The 23,015-nt window shown below is 40.8% G+C and overlaps 1 protein-coding gene across 1 annotated transcript in view; it reads right to left on the bottom strand.

The window, feature by feature from the left end:
* Positions 1 to 18,308: 18,308 nt before the first annotated feature.
* Positions 18,309 to 23,015, bottom strand: part of BACE2 (beta-secretase 2) — an 86,924-nt gene continuing 82,217 nt past the window's right edge. Inside the window, exon 9 of the mRNA XM_060150952.1 lies at positions 18,309 to 18,790. Within this exon, the coding sequence (XP_060006935.1) occupies positions 18,537 to 18,790 (254 nt within the window). The 3' untranslated portion in view covers positions 18,309 to 18,536. The remainder of the gene's footprint in view (positions 18,791 to 23,015) is intronic.

Raw genomic sequence — 23,015 nt, 5'->3', positions numbered from 1 at the left:
TAATCTATAGATTCGATGCAATCCCTATCAAATTACCAACAGCATTTTCACAGAATTCGAACCAAAAAATATACACTTTGTATGGAAACACAAAAGACCTGAATGGCCAAAGCAATCTTGAGGAAGAAAAACAGAGCCGGAGGAATCAGGCTCCCTGACTTCAGACTGTACTACAAAGCTACAGTAATCAAAACAGTATGTTTCTGGCACAAAAACAGAGATACAGATCAATGGAACAGAATAGAAAGTCCAGAGATAAACTCACGCACCTATGGTCACACTAATGTATGACAAAGGAGGCAAGAACATACAATGGAGAAAAGACAGTCTCTTCAATAAATGGTGCTGGGAAAACTGGACAGCTACATGTAAAAGAATAAAATTAGAACATTCTCTAACACCATACATAAAAGTAAACTCAAATTGGATTAAAGACCTCAATGTAAGACTGGATACTATAAACCTCTTAAAGGAAAACATAGGCAGAACACTCTCTGACATAAATCGCAGCAAGATCTTTTTGATCCACCTCCTAGAGTAATGAAAATAAAAACAAAAAGAAACAAGTGGGACATAATTAAGCTTAAAAGCCTTTGCACAGCAAAGGGAACCATAAACAAAACGAAAAGACAACTCATAGAATGGGAGAAAATATTTGCAAATGAAGCAACCAACAAGGGATTAATCTCCAAAATATACAAACAGATCGTGTAGCTCAATATCAAAAAAACAAACAACCCAATCAAAAAATGGGAGGAAGATCTAAGTAGACATTTCTCCAAAGAAGACATACAGATGGTCAAAAATCACATGATATGAGGCTCACCATTGCTAATTATTAGAGAAATGCAAATCAAAACTACAATGAGATATCACCTCACACCAGTCAGAATGGCCATCATCAAAAAATCTACAAACAATAAATGCTGGAGAGGGTGTGGAGAAAAGGGAACCTTCCTACACTGTTGGTGGGAATGTAAATTGGTGCAGCCACTATGGAGAACAGCATGGAGGTTCCTTAAAAATCTAAAAATAGAGCTACCATATGATCCAGCAATCTCACTCTTGGGCATATATCTGGAGAAAAACGTGGTTCAAAAGGATACATGCACCCCAATGTTCATTGCAGCACTGTTTACAGTAGCCAAGACATGGAAGCAGCCTAAATGTCCATCGACAGATGAGTGGATAAAGAAGATGTGGTGCATGTATACAATGGAATATTACTCAGCCATTAAAAAGAATGAAATAATGCCATTTGCAGCAACATGGATGGACCTGGAGATTATCACACTAAGTGAAGTGAGTCAGACAGAGAAAGACAAATATCATATGATATCACTTATATGTGGACTCTAAAAAAAATGATACAAATGAACTTATTTACAGAACAGAAACAGACTCAGAGACTTTTAAAACAAACTAATGGTTACCAAGGGGAAGTGGGGGGAGGGATAAACTGGGAGATTGGGATTGACATATACACACTACTATATATAAAATAGATAACTAATAAGGACCTAGTGTATAGCACAAGGAACTCTACTCAACACTCTAATGACCTATATGAGAAAAGAATCTAAAAAAGTGGATATATGTGTATGTATAACTGACTCGCTTTGCTGTACACCTGAAACTAACACAACATTGTAAATCAACTATACTCCAATAAAAATTAATTAAAAATATAAAACAATGAAAATAAAAGAAATGAGGCAAGTAAAAATGTATGGAAATAAAGGAATATTTTAAAATCTTATAATAATGATAGCTAGAGAATGAAATCAAAGCTGATCTAACATGTAAAATTTAAGTCCACATAGAAAGAGTGAGGGGCTAAAGCCATGAATCAGAAGAAAGAGTGAACTTTCCTTGTTCCAGGAAATTTGACCCCAAATGGTCAGCATAAGTCACATCCTTGAGTTACAGGGCTTTAAAGATAAAAAAAGAATCTTTTGGGCAGCTGGGAAAAAAAAAAATTAAATCACTTAAAAGAGGAGGTGGTAGGGAAGGGATGTAAAGCTGGCCTCAGTTTCCTCCGAATGTTGTTCAAAGCCAGAAGGCAGTGATGCCAGGCCACAGGCTGCTCAAGAGAAAGAAGGACCAGATGAAGCTTGTATACCTGGCCAAATAATTTTCACCAGCAAGGACTGAGGAAATATTGTTTCTCTAAGTCCTTTCTGAGGAAACAGAAGAAAACTTTAGCCAATCAAGAGGCAAGTGGTGACAGCCCAGTATTTTGTAATGATAACACCCAGAGTGTGGGTTAGGATTAGGGAGACAGGACAGAATGTACCTTTTATATGTCCTGGACAAGGCAGAAACAATAAAACTAACAAAACTGAGAAGTGAGCAGGAAGGAAGGCAAGAGGTGGAATAAACTCACTGATTCTCATCTACAATGGCTGAGAGCCAAAAGACATAAAATAAAGCTGCAAGTCAATCAAAAGTAGTGTACACGTACATCACAGTACAAAGATAATATTAAGACTGGCAAAATCAGGTGATGCCAGGGGTGGGGGAGCAGGAAAGAAATGCTCATCTGATCATTGCCCACGGAGGGGAGCTAAATGTCCATCAACAGAGAAATGGATAAAGAAGACGTGGTACATATATACAATGGAAAATTACTCAGCCATAATAAGAAGGAACGAAATTGTACCGTTTGCGAGACGTGGATGGATCTAGAGACTGTCACACAGGGTGAAGTAAGTCAGAAAGAGAAAAACAAATATCATGTATTAACACATATATGTGGAATCTAGAGAAATGGTACAGATGAACCTATTTGCAAAGCAGAAATGGAGACATAGACGTGGAGAACAAATGTATGGACACCAAGGGGGGAGGGGGGTGGGATGAATCGGGAGATTGGGACTGACATATATACACTACTATGTATAAAATAGATAACTAATGAGAACCTTCTGTATAGCACAGGGAACTCTACTCAGTGCTCTGTGGTGACCTATATGGGAAGGAAATCCAAAAAGGAGGGGATATATGTATACATTCAGCTGATTCACTTTGCTGTACAGCAGAAACTAACACAACATTGTAAAACAACTATACTCCAATAAAAAAAAAATGTAAGACTAAGGGACTCTCTCTCTGCCATCATATAAGCTGTAAGTATAAAAGTAACGACCATACTAAAAGCACACGCTTTCCTGGATAAAAGAACTACATACACACACATACACACACAGATACACAAACCCCTCAAACAAAACAGAACAAAAAAACGCATAGAGAAAAAGAAGAATGATACGAATTGAACATAAAACATAATAGTAAGACAGATACAAGATGATTGTCATGAGAATGAACGTAAATGGACTTAGCTTATCTATTTTAAAGATTTCTTGAATGGATAGACAGAAAAACTCCACTTTGTGGATGATTCAGAAAGGTTGGAAATAAGGGTTGGGCACCTCCCAGGAGGCTTATGCAAACAATAACATAAGGTCTGGGGTCTTAATACCAGTCAAGGAGGAATTTAAGCCAAAAGGCATTAAATGATATAAAAGGGAGCACTTTGCCTTATTCGTTAAAGGGACAATTCCTAATGAATATATAATATCATACCTATGGACAAAGTAAGACAGTAGCAACGTTTCTAGAACAGATTAGATGAGCTCTATGGAAACAGGAGACTTCAAGTCCTCCTGTATTAGTTTGCTGGGGCCGCCAGAACTAAATACGACAGGCTGGGGGGCTTAAACAGAAATTTATTTTCTCACAGGTTTGGAGGCCAGCAGTCCAAGATCAAGGTAGCAGCAGAGCTGGGTTCTCCTGAGGCTCCTCTCCTTGTCTTGCAGACGGCCACCCTCTTGCTGCCTTTTTACATGGTTGTCCGTCTGCACACGGGTACCTCTGGGATCTCTTCCTCTTTTGTAAGGATGCCAGTCATTTTGGGTCAGGGCCCTTCCAGGGGCCTCATCTTGTTATAATCACTTCTGTAAAGGCCTTATCTCCAAATACGGGTACATTCTGAGGTGCTGGGGGCTGGGATTTCAACATATGAATTTTGGTGGGGAGGGGACCACAGTTCAGCCTGTAACACCTTCTCTTAAAAAGGAAAGATGTGAAAACCCACATAGCCTAGTAAAGTAGAATTGATGGATGTAGTTCAAATTGTTTGCCATGAGGAAAAAAAAGAATCGTCTTTTCGAGCACCCATAGAACATGGAAACTGGCCTGTATTAAGCCACAAAGAAAATCTCAGTCAGTTCCAAAGGCTGGACATGTTACAGGTAAAACTGACTGATCCCAGAGCAACCAAAGAGGAAACTGTTAGAAAGCAAAAAGCCAATTCCACTGGAAAATTTAAAAAAAAAATCTCTCTGACTCCCTTTGGTGAAAGAGGAAATAAACCAAAAAATTATAGAGTTTTTAGAAAATAATGATAATAACACTATATGTCAGAATGTCTGAAATATAATTAAGTCAGCACTCAGAGGAATATTTATTGCCATAACTGCTTATATCAAGGAAACAGAATGAAAACAAATTATCAATCAAAAACTAAGAGGGAGATGTTCATAAAACTAAAAGTGGAAATAAGAGCAGTAAACAGTAGAACTAATCAATGCAAACTTATTTAAAAATAAATCCTTAAACAATAAAATGGATAGGGCATGAGCTACCTGATACATATTACAAAAGAACACAAAGACACACAATAGGAAATAAGGGGAAAATAACCACAAAGACAGGAGAAATGGGGAAAAGAATCATAAGACTGTGGTGCTTTAAGTAAAATTTGGAAACTTGGATTATAGTGGATAATTTTATATGAAATCTAATTTATCAAGACATTTTAGTAGAGAGAGAACATCCAAACAGAGTATTTCCAGAGAAGACAGAGAACGTTGTCAAGGTGCTAGCTCCTCAAAGAACACTATGCCCAGGGAACTTCTTAAGAGAATTCTACCAAACTCTTAAAGAGCAGATGCTCCATTTCTGTACAGAAGCTCTTCCTGAGCACAGAAAAAAGGGTAAACATCAAATTTCTTTTTAAGAAGTGAATGCGGCATTGATAGTAACACCTGACAAACTGCAGAAAAAGAAAACTACACACCCACTACGCTGGCGAATATGGCTAGAAAATGCTGAGTAAAGTACGATGAAACAGAATATAAAAACACATTAAAGCAATAACACATCATGATCAAATAAAGATGATGCCGGAGGCACAAGTGGTTTAGTATTAGGAAAGCTCGTAATATAACTCACAATGTTGTTAAATCTAAGGAGATAAAACATGATATCCTCCACAGGTGATGAAAAGGCACCTAACAAAATTGTAAGATTTATGATAAAGTTCTCAAGGAAATAAGAAGAGATGGTATGTGAGTCAGGGTTCTTCAGAGAACTAACAGGACACAGATTTATTTTAAGGAATTGGCTCCCATGATTGTAGAGGCTGGCAAGTCCAAAATCTACAGGGCAGGCCGGCAGGCTGGAGACCCAGGGAAAAGTTATGTTGCAGCTCAAGTCCGAAGGCAGTCTGGAGGCAGAGTTCCCTCTTTCTGCAGGGACCTCAGTCTTTTTCTCTTAAGACCTTCAACTGATTGGATGAGGCCCAATCACATTACAGAGGGTAATGTGCTTTACTCAGCATTCACTGATTTAAATGTTAATATCACCCGAAAATACCTTCATAGCAACACTGACACATAAAATTAACCATCAGAGATAGATTCTTCCTCAACATAAGAAACTGTATCTTTCTCAGCCATTAGTGTCAGTTTTTAAAGTTGGGAACAAAATAAGGATGCACTTTACTGTTTAGCTCTCTACTAAAGGTACTGGACAATGTAGTCAGACAAGAGAAGGGAAATAGAGGTATAAAATTGGAAAGAATGATATGATACTATCACTAATTGTATACCTGCAAAACCCCAAATACTCACCTGAAAAGCTCAGACAAAAGAATTCATGAAGATAGCACAATACAAAATTAATACACAGAAACCATCAGGTTCCATATTCACAAAAAATCAACCAGTTAGAAGTTTTAATGGGAGAAAAGATCTCTTTTGCAATAACAAAAAAGATTAAATGCCTAGAAATAAATTTAGTAAGAAATTGGCAAGACCTATGTCAAGGAAGTTTAAAAATGTTCTGAAGGAAAAAAATAGATGTAATTAACAAATAGAAACACATTTCCTCTTCTTGGATAGGCTATCTCAAGATCAGAAAGGTGTCAACTCTCCCTAAGATAAATTATGTGTGATCCCCAACAAATCCTAATGTGTATTTTGGGGGGGGGGCTGATTCAGGTGTTGATATGAAGAAATAAGTTTGAAAAAGAAGGGTAATGTGAATGAAGTAGCCATGATGACTATTAAAGCTGTTAAAGATTTAAAGTTTTAACACCTGAAACAGCAGAGTTCCAGCAAGTGATGGGACAGACCAATGGAGAAGAAATATAAATGGAAGAAGAAAGTTCAGAAACAGATACACACAACACAACCAAATACACACAACAATTAAGTGTGTGATGCCATTTTAAACCAGTGGAAATGATGAACTATTTAACTACTAGTGTTGACATAACTGGGTAAACCATCCGACAGAAAAATCATACCCCACATCTTGCACGCGCATATATTCCACATGGATTAAAGATTAAATGTTTAAAAAAACAAGCCATAAACACACTAGAAGAAAACATGTTTATACGTTTCTTTATAAAGTTGGAGTCGGGTAGGCTTTTCTAACAGACTCCAATCCAGAAGACTCAGTAAAACATGTTTAGTAAATTTGAATATGTGTGTGTATACACCTTTCTCAAAGGCAGAAACAAAACCAAGAAAACCCCAAAACCAACACAAGCAAAGCCAGAGGACATGACAAACTGGAAAGAAAAACTGCAACTGATAATCATACCCCTTAAAGTAATTATCATCACATACAGTTCTTCTTATGTGACGGGCACTGAACTAAGCACTTAAAAAGATCAGCTCAGTTAAACTGTACACCAACCCTGAGAATTATTACTAACCTCATTTCACAACTGGGAAATTCAAGCAGGGAAGGGTAAGTAATTTACCGAGGTCAGAGAGCTAGTACAAAGAGACCTTCATATATGAACCCTGTAACGTGTATACCAATATAGAGGATTCCCTAGAAATTGACCAACAGCCCCATAGAAAAGTGGGCAAGAGATTCGAAGAGTTCATAAAAAAAGAACTCCAATTGGCTCTTACGTATATGAAGACGTATAAAGTTGCTCATAATAAAAGATATGCAAATTAGAACTTCACTAAAATATCATTTTCCACCTATTAGCTGGGCAAACGTTCGAAAGCGTAATACTCAACTTCCCGACGAGAAAACAGGGAAAAAGGCTCAGTCATCGATTACCTGTAAGAGTGTCAACTGGACCAAATCCCTAGAAAGGCAATTGGACAGTGCTTGTAAGGATGACAAATGTAGGTGTCTTCTGATTCACAGTTCCCTTCCTGGAAATGAATCCTACAGATGGACCTGCACACATCATGATGTTTGTATAAGGTTATTCATTGCAGCAACGTTTGTAGGAGCAAAGATGGGAAACCCAGATGTTGTCAACATGGGACTGGTTAAACAGAGAATAATGCATCTGGAAAAATGAGCGATCTCCAAGGTAAACTACGTGACTTTTTTCTTCCTTTTGAAAGAAAGCAGCCCAGCATATATAGTTTGCTACCTTTTTATGGAAAAAAGAGGGAAATAAGAATATATGCCAATCAGTGCCTAAAGATAAATTGAAAGTCTACATGACAAACTCATAACAGGTCACCTTGGCAGAGGTTGGGGGGAAGGGGTTGAAACTAGATAGATGAGGGGTCAGTAGTGGGAAGGAGATTTTTCACCACATGTTGTTTTGATTTTTGAACTTTGCGAATGTATAACCTATTAAAAATTAAGTTAAAAAAACTGGCTTAAACAGTGTGCTATATGCCATGATAGGCATTAAAAAAAGAAGAAAGGAACAGAAAATAAAAGGTGCACATATTACAAAGGAGATAAGATTACCATCATTTGCAGATGACATTATTTTCTTCTTGGAAACTCCCAGAAAATACAAGCAGGAAAAAAAACTTGTTAGAAACAATAGTTTCCTAACATTAACCTAGTTTTCTATGTTCAATTACAGGACATAGAAAAATAGGTACTTTCAGATATATGAGCAATAACCAATTTTAAAATATTATAGAAAAAAAATACCCCACCCGTAATGACAACAGAAAATTCAAAACCCTTGGGAATTAAATTATCAAGAAATAGGCATGGATCTACATGAAATAAACTTTACTGAGGGATGTGATAGATGACAGAGAAAGATAGAACTACACCATTCTATTGAATTCGAAGGCTCTGTTTTGCACAATGTAGATTCTTCCTAAATTCATCCATAAATTTAGCATGATTCCAAAACAGATCCCCACAGGATGATTTTAGAAACATTACCCAATATTTCTAAAGGACATCTAGGAGACTAAGTATATGATAATATTATGTGAGATGACTAATGGCAGGATATAACATATTAACCCTATTTTAATATTAATTATATGATTCCTCCTATGTATTAAAACCATATCAACAGTGACAGTAACTAAAACACTGGGCACAGGTGTGGAAGCAGATACTCACATAGAATCCGAAAGGGGCAGAAATGGCCCTAGTGAATGTAGGAATTTAGAACATGCTCAGGCTGGCGATTACTCAATCAACAGAATCAAGTCTGTTGGCTGGTCATGTAGCAAACACAGCATGAATACGCCGTTTAGAAACATGGAAGTTAAGTACCAGGGCAAACAAGACTGAAGGTTACCTCTGCAAGCAGCATCTAAAGGTGGGTAGGGGGGAGGCAGGTGACCACTGTTTTTTTGTGATAAGCCTCTCTTGAGATTATCTGAATTTTTAATAATGATGTTAAATGTGTTACTTGAATTAAAATAAAAATTAATTGAAAAACCCCTAAGCCATCCCTTTCCATTCATGATCCCCACTTCTTGGGGTAACAGGTTAGTGTGAATTTCATATACTCCCTAGACTCATGGTTTATACCCTCACATTCACATTAATATATTTCTCTTCAAAAATGGATGCCGTATTGGCATATTATTTAGCAAATTGCTTTTCTCGCTCTACACTATTCCCTAGTCTGCCCACATTTCTGTTTCTTTAGAATAGATTTCTAAAAGAAGTATTGATTCAGCAATGACTTTTTGCTTCTCATCAGCAAAAGAGCAGATTGCTCACCACTTGGGCAGCTTATTTGTCCTTGAAAACTTGGTTCATTTGATTTTTAGCTACTTCATTTATCCTTAAGACTGCACACTTGCAGGTTTCTTGACCGTATTTGTCAGCTCTTGTTCATAGCTTTTGCATGTTTTTCTCCCGGGCTCTCATGTTCTTTTTCTTTGGTGCTTAAGGGTACCTTGGGTTTGCTTTAATGAGGGTAAGACATGCAGCAGCAGAAATGACTGTCACGAAGGAGGAAGTTTGTTTTACTCACAGATCCCTAGAGGCAGGAGGCACAGCGTCCTGTGTGGGCCACTCAGGGAAGCACCAGGCCAAGGGAGCATGCAGGAGGGAGAGGAAGGGAGAGAGCAAGAGGATTTACTGTAGTTTCCCCAGGAAGCAATGGGCAAGGCAGGGTGAATCGGTTTAGGACTCTGCCCAGACTGAGTGATTTCAGCAGGCTCTGGGGCATGGGGGATGCCCTTAATCGTCTGGTACCTGACCCTGGGGTGATTAGGGCAGTGGATGGTGGCCCAGAGTGTGACAGTCCATAAAGGGTAAAGGAGATCTCAAGGATGCAGGCTCTGGATTGGTTGCTCTGTATTTGAAAGACACACACCCAGGTGAGTTGTTTGCTTGCAGGTGAGTTGCCTGCTCTCTCTGGGAGTTGGCCAGCTCTGGGAGTCCCGTCTCTCCAGGGTCAGCAAGGACCCAGATTTCAAAGCATCAGAATATTTAGATTATTTGTATGCAATTTTTACATGTGAAGGACCTTTTCAGTTTTATTTATTTACCACGGTGACACACCGGGTTGAGACCTTCCTTTCTCTGTACCCTTCGATTTCTCTGAATCTGTGATCTCTGGGCCCCCTGCCTACAATATTTTGTAGTAACAATGTGTACCTGATGGGGAGTTCTGAGGATGAGATGTCATAATGCATCTAAGATGCTAGAATTTGCTCTTCAATAAATGTTAGCTTCTCTCCTTGTATTTGTGACAAATATTTTCCCCAGTATTTTCCTTGGTAGCGTTTTTTCTTAGCATACATCTTTTTAATTTTTAAAAATAACTTTCCTTTCAATTTCCAATTTTTAACCTTACCAAGACAGTAGCTTAATGGTTGAGATCATAGGTCTGGTCATCAGACAAGCTGGTTTCTCCAGTCTGGACTCTGCCACCACACGTGGGGACTTTTCCGCATCTCCCTAACTCGGTTTACTTCTCCGTGACACAGCCAAGTTCTCCCGCCACGGCAGGAGATGCGTATTTGGGGACTGCCTCCAAGATTTACTGCACATCTGGCCAGTATATTTGGCAGAGTCTATTTTGGAGAAAAATGGAGGAGTGGATACTCTTGATAGTTGCTGGATGTAGTTTCATTACAGACACAGTGGATAAAAGTCTGTGAAGCCACACAGGATGAAAAATATAAAGGCACAAACGCCATTCCGCAAAGTTTCACAACAGCACCACCTAGTGGCAAGCATGAAAAAATCACATTTGCAATGCCACCCACAGCTGATGGATCGCAAAACTGATAAACCTGGGAATCTAGCATAGAAAAAAGTGAAAACTGAAATCAAATAATCTCCTTTATTATTAGAAATTATACCTCCTATTCTGTTTCTCCAGTAACTATTGCTTTCCCTCCTAATGGTCTGACCCTCTTTTTTTTTTTTCCTTGCCTGGGTATTGTCAACCAAAAAGTGTCTAGTGCCTGAAAGAAGGGTACTTTTCAAGTGTTGCTTACGGCTCAGGGATGATGTCCGTCTCCATAAAGTATTTCCGCTTCGCCTGAGTTGGCGCACACCCCTCTCTAGAGACTGACCCATCGGCTGGATCCTTAGGCTTCTGGAAGGTGTGATTTAGGACGGCACCTGGGTGGGAGAGTGTAGTGCAGTCCTGGAAGCTTTGCTTTTGGAGGTGGACGAGGCTGGGTCCATTCCCAGGGCTAACCCTTTGCTTGTGTTTTCCTGGGCATGTGACTTGGAGCTGGTTTCTCACCTGTAGAATTTGGAGAATGCCATCTCCTTGCTGGGTGATTGTGGGAGTGGGTCCGGAGCATTCCCAATCCGGCCATTTTCAGTCCCCGTATGACAGCCCTGTTAAATTCTTGACTGTTTAGATGTGCTTATTGGGGGCTTTTCTATAGGCGGTTTCTCTCCACTCCTCCCCGGGCGGGACGGTTCTCTTCTCCCACTTCCAGCCTATTGTATACCTTAACGGTTGGACTTGGCCCCTGCCTTCATTCGGTTTTCTCTTGGATACTTTCAGGAACCCACATTAAAGTAGGGGAGGTAAGCAGAGCGTGACACGTCACCGACAGTAATTTCAGAAGTGTGACTTGACCCAAGTATTAAAAAAAATCCCAAACCCAACAAATTGGAAGTATTATTTATTCAAACAAACCAAACTCTTTTATCTCCTTTTCAATGGTACATATCTCAAATTGGAACAGACAGGTAGAAAAATAAGATTATTGTAGAAAATTCCACTTTTGAGGTGCATAACAATTTGAATACTTGTCAGTAGTAAGATAGCTTCTTCTCAGACAGCATGAATACCTCTGTAGTCCAGCTCCTGGTCCTATCACGACTTTGATTTAAATCAACATGATATACTAAAAATAGAGGAAAATTTCAAAAGGGAAATATAAAATAACCTGAAGCGTTTTCAGAAATACAGGTTACACTTAAGCATTGTGTATTAAAGGATGTAAATGTGAGATACACACATAAGTACATGTTCTAAAGCACTACTTTCAGGACTTTTTCTTTTAGAATACAAGGCTTGCAGCTCTTCAGACAAAAGAGAAACACTGCTGGTGCAGAAAAGTCACCCTTTTTGAGAAAAAAAATGAGTGGCTGCTTTACGTGACTGAACATAGGGATTTTACATTTTAAGTATATTTAATGGTGCGAATTAACAGATACAGTAGGAAATACATCATCCTAGATTACAAAAATACATCTCATATTAGCACATGGTAAATCTCATTCATTCTTTTCCCTCTCATTATGCTAATTCCAACCCTAAACAGAATTTCCAGCCTCACTGATAAGAATGTATAAGATTACATCCACAATTAGGAAATGAGAAAAAACAATTCCAAGTTGTTCATACTAGCAGCAAAGAACACAAAACTGTAAAAGAAACTGGGGTTACGGAAGTTTATTTTTGGTGATTTTCATTATAAGTGAATAAATCCTTAATTAGCTTTGCTTATTTTTTATCTCACAGAGATAAGTTTTGAAGGTTTTCTTAGCTTTCACTCAGAAGTGTTGACTACCAGGGCGTGAGGCGCAGGTGAAATTTTAAAGCAAGTTGAAACCTTAGTTATATTAGGAAACTGTCAACTACCCTCACACGGAGCGTTTAAAAAGAAGAAAAAATAAGCCCTCTTGGAGACACTTGCCTTCTCATGCGATTCTGATCCATGCGTGCATCATGAATAAAAATACAATTATTCCGGGCTTCCCTGGTGGCGCAGTGGTTGAGAGTCCGCCTGCCGATGCAGGGGACACGGGTTCGTGCCCCGGTCCGGGAGGATCCCACATGCTACGGAGCGGCTGGGCCCGTGAGCCATGGCCACTGAGCCTGCGCGTCTGGAGCCTGTGCTCCGCAATGGGAGAGGCCACAGCAGTGAGAAGCCTGCGTACCGCAAAAAAAATACCAACAAAAAAACCCAATTATTCCAATCAAAAGGAAGGAAATTGTATGGAAAAACATCAGTGTCAAATTAGGCTAGGTTTCAAAGATTTTTAAGACCTCAAATCTCCTTTTAGTGCTATCATTAGTATGACAGCTGTGCTTGTATTCAAAATCTATTTTATAAACCTATAATTAATAATTATATAATTTATAAATCTACATTGGCAAAAAATATTCTATTCAGACTGATAGATGTGGGGTACACCTGTGTGTTACGTGCAATTTAAACTTTGCCCAGGTGATCCTCTACAGATGACTCTCCACCTGCAAAAAGAACTGCCCACTTCTCATTGCTGTTCCCAGGGTACTGGCAAGCCCTGACCAGCCGATATCTAGAGGTGAGATTTACCATCACACCCTCTCCCGTATCCTGAGATGCTAGCTCGACACATCAGAATCACCGTTCTGCCAGTGGTGTCCCAGCAAGTACCCGAAGGCTTTATGGGACACATGGAGGCCCTTGAGCACCAAAGCTCAGGTGCTGTGGGGTCACTCTTGCTGTGGGCTGCATCTGAGTTTATCTGGAACCTTCATGTGCCTCTTGCCAGCCTTTAGGTACTGGGTGCCCTTTAAGAGCACGTGTGCTGTGAGGTCACACAGTACAATGTAGTTTACAAACACTGGACGTCTGTAGGCAATATCTGATTATAGGAAACCCAGAGAAAGCTGAGAGATGGGGGGAAAACACTGTACTGATTGGTCACATCTTGTCCTTGTGACACTCCTACTCGATCCCACTAACTAGAGGTTTTGCAGACTGCATCACCAGGAGGCCCGGCTTTGCTCTCACGACCACATCTCACAAGGTTGCTGACCTGGGGCATCAGGCTGTTTCCACTGGCCACCCCCCCTCCCCCCACAGGGAAGGTATTCTCACCAAGTCTCCCAGGGAGCCCGGAGCTGCACGGATTCTGATGAGGGCTGGCGTGCACTCTGCGACTGCGTGGACTCGAGGATGCTGGTGCCCAGGCTCTCAGTAGGGATAGCAGTGCCCCAAGGCAGCCTTCTGCTGCCCTCAAGCCCTTCTTTCTGGAAGTGTACCTGACAGCAGGTGTCCCCAGAGAAGGAGTACGGTCAAGAAGCTGCAGGACTCTTTCTGAGTCAGTGGGCTGGCCAGCAGGGCTGGGTGGACATGGCCATACCTGAGTTTTCCAGCTTTCAGTGCAACTACCAGGGTGGCTGCAGCCAGGAGGCCTCCCCAGATGCTCAGATCCCAAACTCTGCCAACCTCCCTTTGGCTCCAGACCCTTGACCCCGCCCTATGAACTTCCCAGGGCACAACCCTGAACCTACAGCCTAAGGACAGGGTCCTGCTTGGGAGTTCAGGTGTCTCTAGTTTTGTTAGAACACAGGTGATGGCCGCAAAGCAAGTTTCTCTTTGACAAATTACGCATCCTGAGGGGTTCCCTTGGAAAATTCCTAAAAAATGTAGGCCGTGCCAAAAACTCAGGGAAATGAGTTTCCTGCGACATCCTGTGTTGTTCTCAGTTTGTCCAGACCTTTGCAGTCATCTGCTGACCAAGGGACACGACTTCTTACCCCACCACCCTTCCCAGGTTCTAGAATTTTCCCAATCCCAACCATCACCTACTCTGTGTTCCTTGGATGCCCCAGTCTTCCCCGGGATCGGTGTAAGCGTAAGGGGCCACCTTTTCTCACTGTTTCCGTGCTGACATCTGACACACGACTCCAGCCTGAATGTTCTTGAAGTTTGGGGGTTGTGGCTGTGTGAAATAAATCACTTTAAGGGTAAAGCTTTAAGGGTAAAGCTTTAAGGGTACAAGAAATCGGAGGATTCCTGGAATTGAAGCTACTTTTCCAAAAGAGCTAATTCTGCTTATTTTGTTAGCACACTTTCGATTATATTTTTATTTTTTCCTCCCCACTCTCTTGCTATTTAATTGGTAAACTGCCATAAGTTCAAATCTGAAATTCTGAAAACCCACTAGAAATGTACACAATAACTTCTGTTGTGTGGAGGGTTTGTTGCACTAGAAATCTAGTATCCCTCTTGGCAAAACCCATAATTTTACATTTTACGGTGTTTAGCTGTTTTTCCTAAAAAAGAAAAAAAAAAAAAAACCACAAACTCAGTGGCAAGTTTTCCCTCTGAACAGTTCTGTAATAAATTCTAGTAAGTTTGTGCAAGAGAAAAATGCACTGGAATTCCACTCAATTATTTGGTTTCTACTAATAAGGATAAAGTCTATGAAACTCAATTATTGTTGTTTATGGAACCAGCTGTCGGGCAGTGATTTATTTCCAATGACATCAAGTGGCCCTAGGCCAGAACTTGAAACTGAACCATGCCTGGCAACTCCACCGGTGGGGACTTGGTAAGAGGGATTTAACCAATTTCCATTTGAGAGGAGAACCTATTAAATAAAGAAATAATCCTTCCTCTCCTCTTAAAGGAGATGACAGAATCCCCAAATCAAAACTGCTTTGCAAAATCTACTACCCAAAGCTCTGTGAAGTTGTTAATGCTGCATTACTGTGAGTTACTTTCATAGTTTTGAACTGTAATTGACCCCAAATTTATCTCTGACCTCAACATCTGCGTTACACAAAATCAGGTAAAAAAAAAATCCTTACAAAAGTTTGGGAGTGGACTGCGTTCAGGGAGACCTTCCCTGTTGTCACACACAAGGAATCTGTTTCTTTCATGCCAGGTACTTGTTTTTTGGTTCATGAGAAATACAGAATTGTTCACCATGGTAAATGCCATAGTGATCAGACACCAATCACTTGTTCTTTTCCAGAGGAAAAGAATGAATGAATCCCCATCCATTACTATTTTTCATAAAGTTTCAGTTTCTGAAGACAGGATTTCACTTCAGGCTTCTGAATAAATTATCAAGACTATAAAGCATCAGCCTATTAAAAACAGAAACAAAAACAAAACATTGTTCATGCAGAAGCATCCATGTCCCATCAGAGATTTGACAAGATTTTGACAAAAACCTAATGCTAATTTTCGTCTTTCCAGAGAGGACCATCTTCCATAACCTTCCACAGTGTGCTGTGAGGTAAAAATGACACCCCCAAAGGACTGCTACCCCCTTTCCTGTTCAAAGCAAGCCTCCTTGAAGGTTTGCCAAGCTAAGTATCAATTTACATAACTGGAGGAGTTGAGTGTCACTAACAGGGTTTTGACTCAAAGTCCAATTTTCAGCAGCAAGGTATGCCAGGAGAATGTCCTATTTTCAACTATCTATTTCATTCTTGTTGCTAAGTTATGCTTTTGTAATTTAAGCATTTCCATTAAAATGTCACATCCAATGACATCTCAGATGAAAAGGTAGAGAAATTTGATAGGAAATACAGAGCATTATAGCAAATTTCATTCAAATACCCAAGCTTGAAATCTAACTTGCTTTTATCAAGTGTTTTGGGAACAGTGCCTGCGAGTCTGCAACTACAGAAATGGTCCCCAGCTTGGAAACAGAACACGGGCAAATGAAACAGAAGATGCCTGAGTGAGGAAATAAGTAGCAAAACTAACAGGGTCATACTTGCAATTCCCTCCTTTTATTTCAGGGGTTTGGATTTTTCACACCAAGGGGAAGGCACTGTCTAGGGTTGTTGCCTTCACACCTAGGTAAAGCGGCCCACAAAATAGGAACCCATGAAAAAGCCAAGAGGGCAAAAAGAGAACTGGAATTCCAGAGATTTCTATCTCTGAAATGTATTTTGAAATTATTACCTCTCAACTAGCTGAGAGTGGAAATGATAATGAGCTTCTGATAACAGAATCTCCTATCGTCTCATTTCAAGAGGGCATCGTTCCCACCACGGCCACACCTGAATGAATCTTGAAGAACACAGAAGATCCACGTTCTAAGACACACCTCAAACCTTCTTCACAAGAATCCCACGGATTCTTGTGGCTTCTAGAGGGTCTGTGAGGACACCAAGAGATGTATAAGTGGCTCCACGTCTCTTTGGCACGGTCACCTATTTCTCAATATGGAGGTGACCTGGGGAGACAGTGTGCAGGGCAGGTGGCTGAAACATCCATAGGAAGCCTATTTTGAACACACGTAACACTCCAGCCAGAGGAGATACTTCAGTTAGCCCTTCCCATGGGGTTGTAGTATATATCCAACCCATCCCAATAGCAATGCAAAGGGAACCCTGAACTTGGCACCCAGTGACAGAAGGGATATTGGCTTCAAACCCTTCTTCAAATGACATCACGTTAAAGTCATCTGCTTTTCTTTCGCCAAAGCCCTCAAATAAATGACAGCAAGTGTGGATTTCCCCAAATAAGGATACCACTGCACACCCAACTCATCACCAAAGACTGAACACGCCAAAGGGAAGACGCATGTAGGTCAACTGTTGACGGACTTGGTTAAGCTGTTACAGATGGGTGTGCTCGAGCCTAGGGAGTCCTGCAAAGAGAAGCACATGGTTCCAAAGCACAGGAAAAAGTAGAAATTCCCTAGCATCTTCTGCATGTCTTGTGCCTTCCTTCCTCGGAGAGCTGGTCAGGAGTATGGGTATTTAGCCATTTCTCTATTCCCCAAAAGAATAATCAGCAACCTACCTTCAGAGGAGAATTGGAAAAAGAAACAATTAAGCTAGTGAAAGAGAATTTGTTTTTCTCCTTAATACAGTGTTTGTTCATTTTAAGTAAGAGTAAGCTTATGTGACGGTAACCAGCTCGGTGACAGAACGTCTCCAGGTTGACGTGTGGTTCAGCACCTATAAGGTCTCGCCTGCTGGAAAGAGGATTCTTAAGGTGAGGGCAGCGGCTGGAACCAGGCTGCCTGTACCCCCATCAGGCACAGGACCCTGGGAAAAAGTCTCAACAGAGGTAGTTTTTACTTTTATACCCACAATACTATGGAAGTATTGAGTACAAAGAGTAGGTTTCCTTCCCACTCGAAGGCCTTCCGTCTTCAGAAGAGGCTGGTGAAGACTTGAGTGCTCATCTCTCCCTAGTAGAGTCCAGCTCCCGGTCAGAGCACAGAGAGACCCAGAAAAGGGGCCTGCTGCTCTTTTTCCAACTCAGAAGGGGGCAGGATGGCTAGACCATCAGGCCCCAGACTTCTTCTGCAGTCATACTGTGAGCCTTCTTGTACCACGTTGACGCAGGCCGAGCCTGGTACAAAATACCCTTAAATGTGATTAATACAAAAAGCTTCCCATTAGCTAAGAAGAGTTATAAACTATATGCACTTATTTCTCCAGAGAGAGGAGGGAGAAGAGAACAAGCCAAACAAGCAAGGCTCTTGGTTTTCTTTTCTTTCCTTTTCTTTCTTTTGGGGGGTGGGGGGGTGGCACACCTAGATAGTTTGGCATAACCAGCTACATAAAGCCTGAAGCCCAATTCACTCTGTTTTGATTATGAATGAGGTGTCTTTTATTATCATTTTCCTTGGAAGTAGGAGAGTAGGCGGAAGCTTTAAAATCAAGAATCAAAATACAGTGAATCTGGAAGGCATCTGGGAGCAGAACAGAGACTTAAGACTAATGGACACAGGGAGAAACCTTGCCTTATAACCCCTGCCTGCTGCCCCTTGAATTGTCATAATCCTTGAGTTCAAGGTTGCTAGAGTTTAGGCTTTTCTCTTCATTTCCAGCGATGCCGGACGAGAGAGGACTCATCATTGACGACCTCGGGATCTGGGGGTAGATGCCGGCACCGGAATGGAAGTAGCAGCAGGATGATTAAGGTAAGAAGGATGATTCCACACACGCTCATGAGAGTGTAGGACACGATCCACAAAATGGGCTCGCTCAGAGGCAGGGCAGGGACGCAGTTACTGGCTATGTCCTCTGTCGAGAAAGGCCCAGAAATTTCAGACACCGGAGCACCTGCGATTTCTGAGGAGACAGAAGGGGGAAAATCCACAGCTGTGAAATGAGCAGTCCACCTCTATCACACGACAAAAGAGATAACCCTGTGCTTTATCAGTCAGGCCACATGGGCACCAGGTTCCAAGGGCCCAGGCGTCTGAGCACGCACCGAGGGGGGTCTCGGTGGCCGTGTGCCTTCAGAGGGTCCGGTCCCCTTCGCGCTGGAACGACAGCACGTTTCAAGGTCTGCAGGTGTGGGACCCACACGGTGGGAAGCAATGTGCAGAAGGGCCCACGCGGAGGCGTCAGGTGATTCGAGGAGGCTGGCAAGGCTGGAGCGCTATGCAGGTGAGGGTGTGTCAGTCAGAGCCTGTTAGGAGCTGTGTGGTCGTGCTTCCTCAGAGGAGATGAGGAAGGAAGAGCAGGACAAGGAAGTAGGAAGAGAAGTAGCATCTAGAACAGAAAACTCAGCCGCACCTGCCAGACTCTCACGGATCTCCCCTGTGGAGTCAACCGGAGTGCGTGCTCCGCGGTGGATTCCCCAGGAGGTAACATGCTCACGTCAGCCTGACCCACGTTCCTAATGGGTTCCAGGACCAGCTGGGTAAGCCTGGCCCAGGAGACCCTTCCCCACTGCACTCCTGTCCTATGTCACATCTCCAGTGTACACAGGACGCAGGATCAAGGGTGGTTCGTGAGTGCAAGAGCAGATTCAGGACGTAACGGGTAACCAAGAAAAAGCACGGCTACAATTCATCCCGTGACTTTTGCAAACTGACTCTTGAAAAATGTTCTTCCTGGAGAAGGAAGTTGAAGTGATTTCCTGAAGCAGGTTGGGGATTGCCAGTATTTCATTTGTCTACACTAGCCTGATCTGCTCCTTTCAGAAGTATAGAATTTGCTTGGCATCTCCAGTTCTACCTGGAAAAAGAAAAAGGCCTCATGACCCATTTACCTGTATTTAACTGCAGAAATGAATATTTAGGTGCCAGACAAGAACATTGCTAAGCATTAATTGTCCTGTAAGTAAAGCCTCCAGATCCTAAGACCTGCCAAGTAAGATCTTTTTTTTTTACTGAGGAAAGAAAAAGTCAAAATAACAATGGAATAATAGTTAAAAGTATGGTTTAAAATGCGGGAAAAGACAAACTCAAATAGTTTGCAAAGAGGTTACGTTTTCCTGTTACAAATGTGGATTTTGTTAATGTGGATCCTCTGATTCAAGGAACAGAGCCTGCAAATACCTACGAGCAGAGGGATGCTGGCCTTCAGTTAATCTAGACACCCAAGTGCCTACAGCATCTTCAGCTACCGGCAGCCTGCCAGGTCCCTTTGAAAATCAAGTTTTGTTGGAACACAGCCACTTTCATTCACTTATGTATTGTCTATGGTTATTTTTGTGCTAAAACAGCAGAGTGGGACAGTTGTGACAGAGACCATCTGGCTCAAAAACCTAAAATATTTACTATCTGGCTCTTCGTGGAAAAAGCTTGCCAATACCTGGCCTATAGCATTTAACAAACATTTTAAATAACAAAAAATCACTCCACTCTTCTTATTACAAAGGCGGTACATACGTACAATAGAAAGTTTGAAAATATAAGTAAATAAGGAAATAAAAACTCATAAATTCACCACTCAGAAACGTCAATATTCATAGTTTAGAGTATAATCATAGGCATCAATTTTTTAAACAAAGATGGGATCATGTAACGCATGCTGTTTCATACACTGTATGTTCACGTTACATGTGATAAAAATCTTTTGATATCACAATGATATTAATTTTTGATATTAATTTTCCACAATGCTGTTTTTATGACTACACAAAAAGCCAAACTATAGATGTATCGCATTTGCTTATCAATCCCTATCTGTGACTTTAAGTGGTTTTCAATATTTCCACCATTATAAACACTGAATATGAAACACACTGTACCTAAATCTCTGCCCATATTCTTATTATGTTTCAGAATGAATAAATAAAGTAAAATATGGCTCAAGGTGGGCTCACTTTTAGGCATCTGGATATATGCTGACAACAGGCCCACAAGAAAGGCTGAGCCACTGTGCACACATTCCCACCAGCATAGGATGGGGGTGCCACTTCCCACTCTCGCACCAGCATCTATAAGGAAGAATGATGGTCCTCAACCCAAGATCATAATGTTTACAATTCTTTGATTACTAGTTGGGGGACCATTTGATAAATACACTCACTGGCCATTTCTAAATCTATTATCATTTCTATCTTTTTCTCATGGATTTGTAAGAGGCGTTTACATGGTAAAAAACTTTTTTTTTTGCTGCAAATATCTTTCCACAGTAGGTCATTTGTCTTTTCAAAGATTTATTTACTTTGTAAATAGAGAAGCTTTAACAAATGCAATTATGAGAGTGAAACATGCTTAGTGCAAAGACAATATCTTAATAGAGCAAAGCACAAAGAAATGAAAAATCACTTGAAACCACTTCTGCTTCTAGACAAGATGGAAGAGGAACCAGATTTACCCTCCCACCTGAAACAACTAAAATAGAAAAAAAAAAACAAACATGAAAAAAAGACTCTGAAGATATTAAAACTTGAACAAGGAGAGACAGTAAATCCTGAGAGATGGGAAACGGATGGTGTGAGCCGCACAGGTGCCCTTCTTACTGCCTTGAGAGAGTTTCTGGGTTGTGGCACAGAGAAGGGTGACACTGGCAGAGTATGGTGGTCTCTCCAAGTTGGGGAGACAGAGGCAGAAATCCAGAGAAGCAAAGGCTGTTAAGAGTTTGCACGGAGAGGGATGCAGAGGGGACAGCTACACAGAGAAATGCCACACATCTCCAGAGGGCCTCCCCTGAGCCTCCAGCGGAGTGCTGACCTTAAAATGGATGAATGCCAGTGAAAGAACTACTTGGAAGGATTAAAAGAAACAGTGCTTGGAGTTCACGCAGGGCTGAGAATAATGCCTATTGCCAATTATTTCCTGTTCACTCTGTTTCCCACAGTGAAAAAAACAAACAAAAACAAACAAAACCCCAGAAAAAGTCACTCAATTCACAGGGTACTTAGAGTACTAAGGGTCTTTCCTCTGTAATAGGAAAGATTAATCACAGACTAAACACTGCTCTGATCCCTCCGATAAAGCTTAAAAAGGATCAATCTCTTCCTAAGGAACTTAGCTGTGACCCAGAGCAAACCTCAAGAGTAGTTTAGAGAATACAAACGTATTCAGTGCCCAACAGGGTAAAGTCCACAATGTCCGGCATCCAACACAAAATTACCAAGAGGCAAGGAAAGAGGAAACACAAGACGTAGCAGGGGAAAACGAATCAGCTAAAACTTAGCAAGAAGCGACACAGGTGACAGAATTATTAGACAGGATATTAAGACGGTTATTATACTTCTATTCCACTCAGGAAACTAGAGGAAGTATTAGACATGTTAAACAGAGACATACAAACTGTATAAAAAAGAAAGACCTACATCAAGCTTCTAGAGATTAAAAACTGCATTACGTGAGATGAAAAATGCACTGAATGGTGTGAATAGCAGATAATACACTGCAGAAAAAAGACAAGTGAACTTGAAAACATACCAGTAGGAACTGTCGAAATGAAACAAAAAAAGAGCAAAATACTGAAAAAAACAGAAAATCAGTAAACGATGGGACCACCTAAATGAGAGGAGAGGATGGGAGACAGAAAAAATACTTGAAGAAACAGTAACAAAAATTTTCCAGATTTGATAGAAAGTATAAACCCGCAGATCCAGGAGGCTCAAAGAACCCCAAGTATAAGAAACATGAATACACCAGTGAATTGCTAAAAACCGGTGATAAAGAGAAAAATCTTTAAAGCAGAGAGAAAAGGAAATATTATGTACAAAGGAACAAAGAAAAGGATTACAGAAGATTTCATGTCGGAAATAATACAAGCCACAAGATAGTGGGGCAACATCTTTAGAATACCAGGGGGAGAAACCCTGCCAGCCTAGAATTCTATACAAAGCAAAAATATTTTTCGAAAGTGAAGATAAAAAAGATGTTTTCAGACACACACGAGCAGAAAGAATTTATCATAGGCAGACACACACGCGCGTGCACAAACACACACACACATATGCATAATGAAGTATTATTATTCAGTCTTAAAAAATAAGGATATCTTGCCATTTGTGTAACATGGATGAGCCTGGAGGACATTATGCTAAATGGAATTAGCCAGACACAGAATGACAAATACTGCATGATCCACTTACATGTGA

The sequence above is a fragment of the Lagenorhynchus albirostris genome, chromosome 5 (assembly GCF_949774975.1).
Source record: "Lagenorhynchus albirostris chromosome 5, mLagAlb1.1, whole genome shotgun sequence".
Taxonomy (NCBI): Eukaryota; Metazoa; Chordata; class Mammalia; order Artiodactyla; family Delphinidae; genus Lagenorhynchus; species Lagenorhynchus albirostris.
This window is presented reverse-complemented; position numbering and strand designations above follow the sequence as displayed.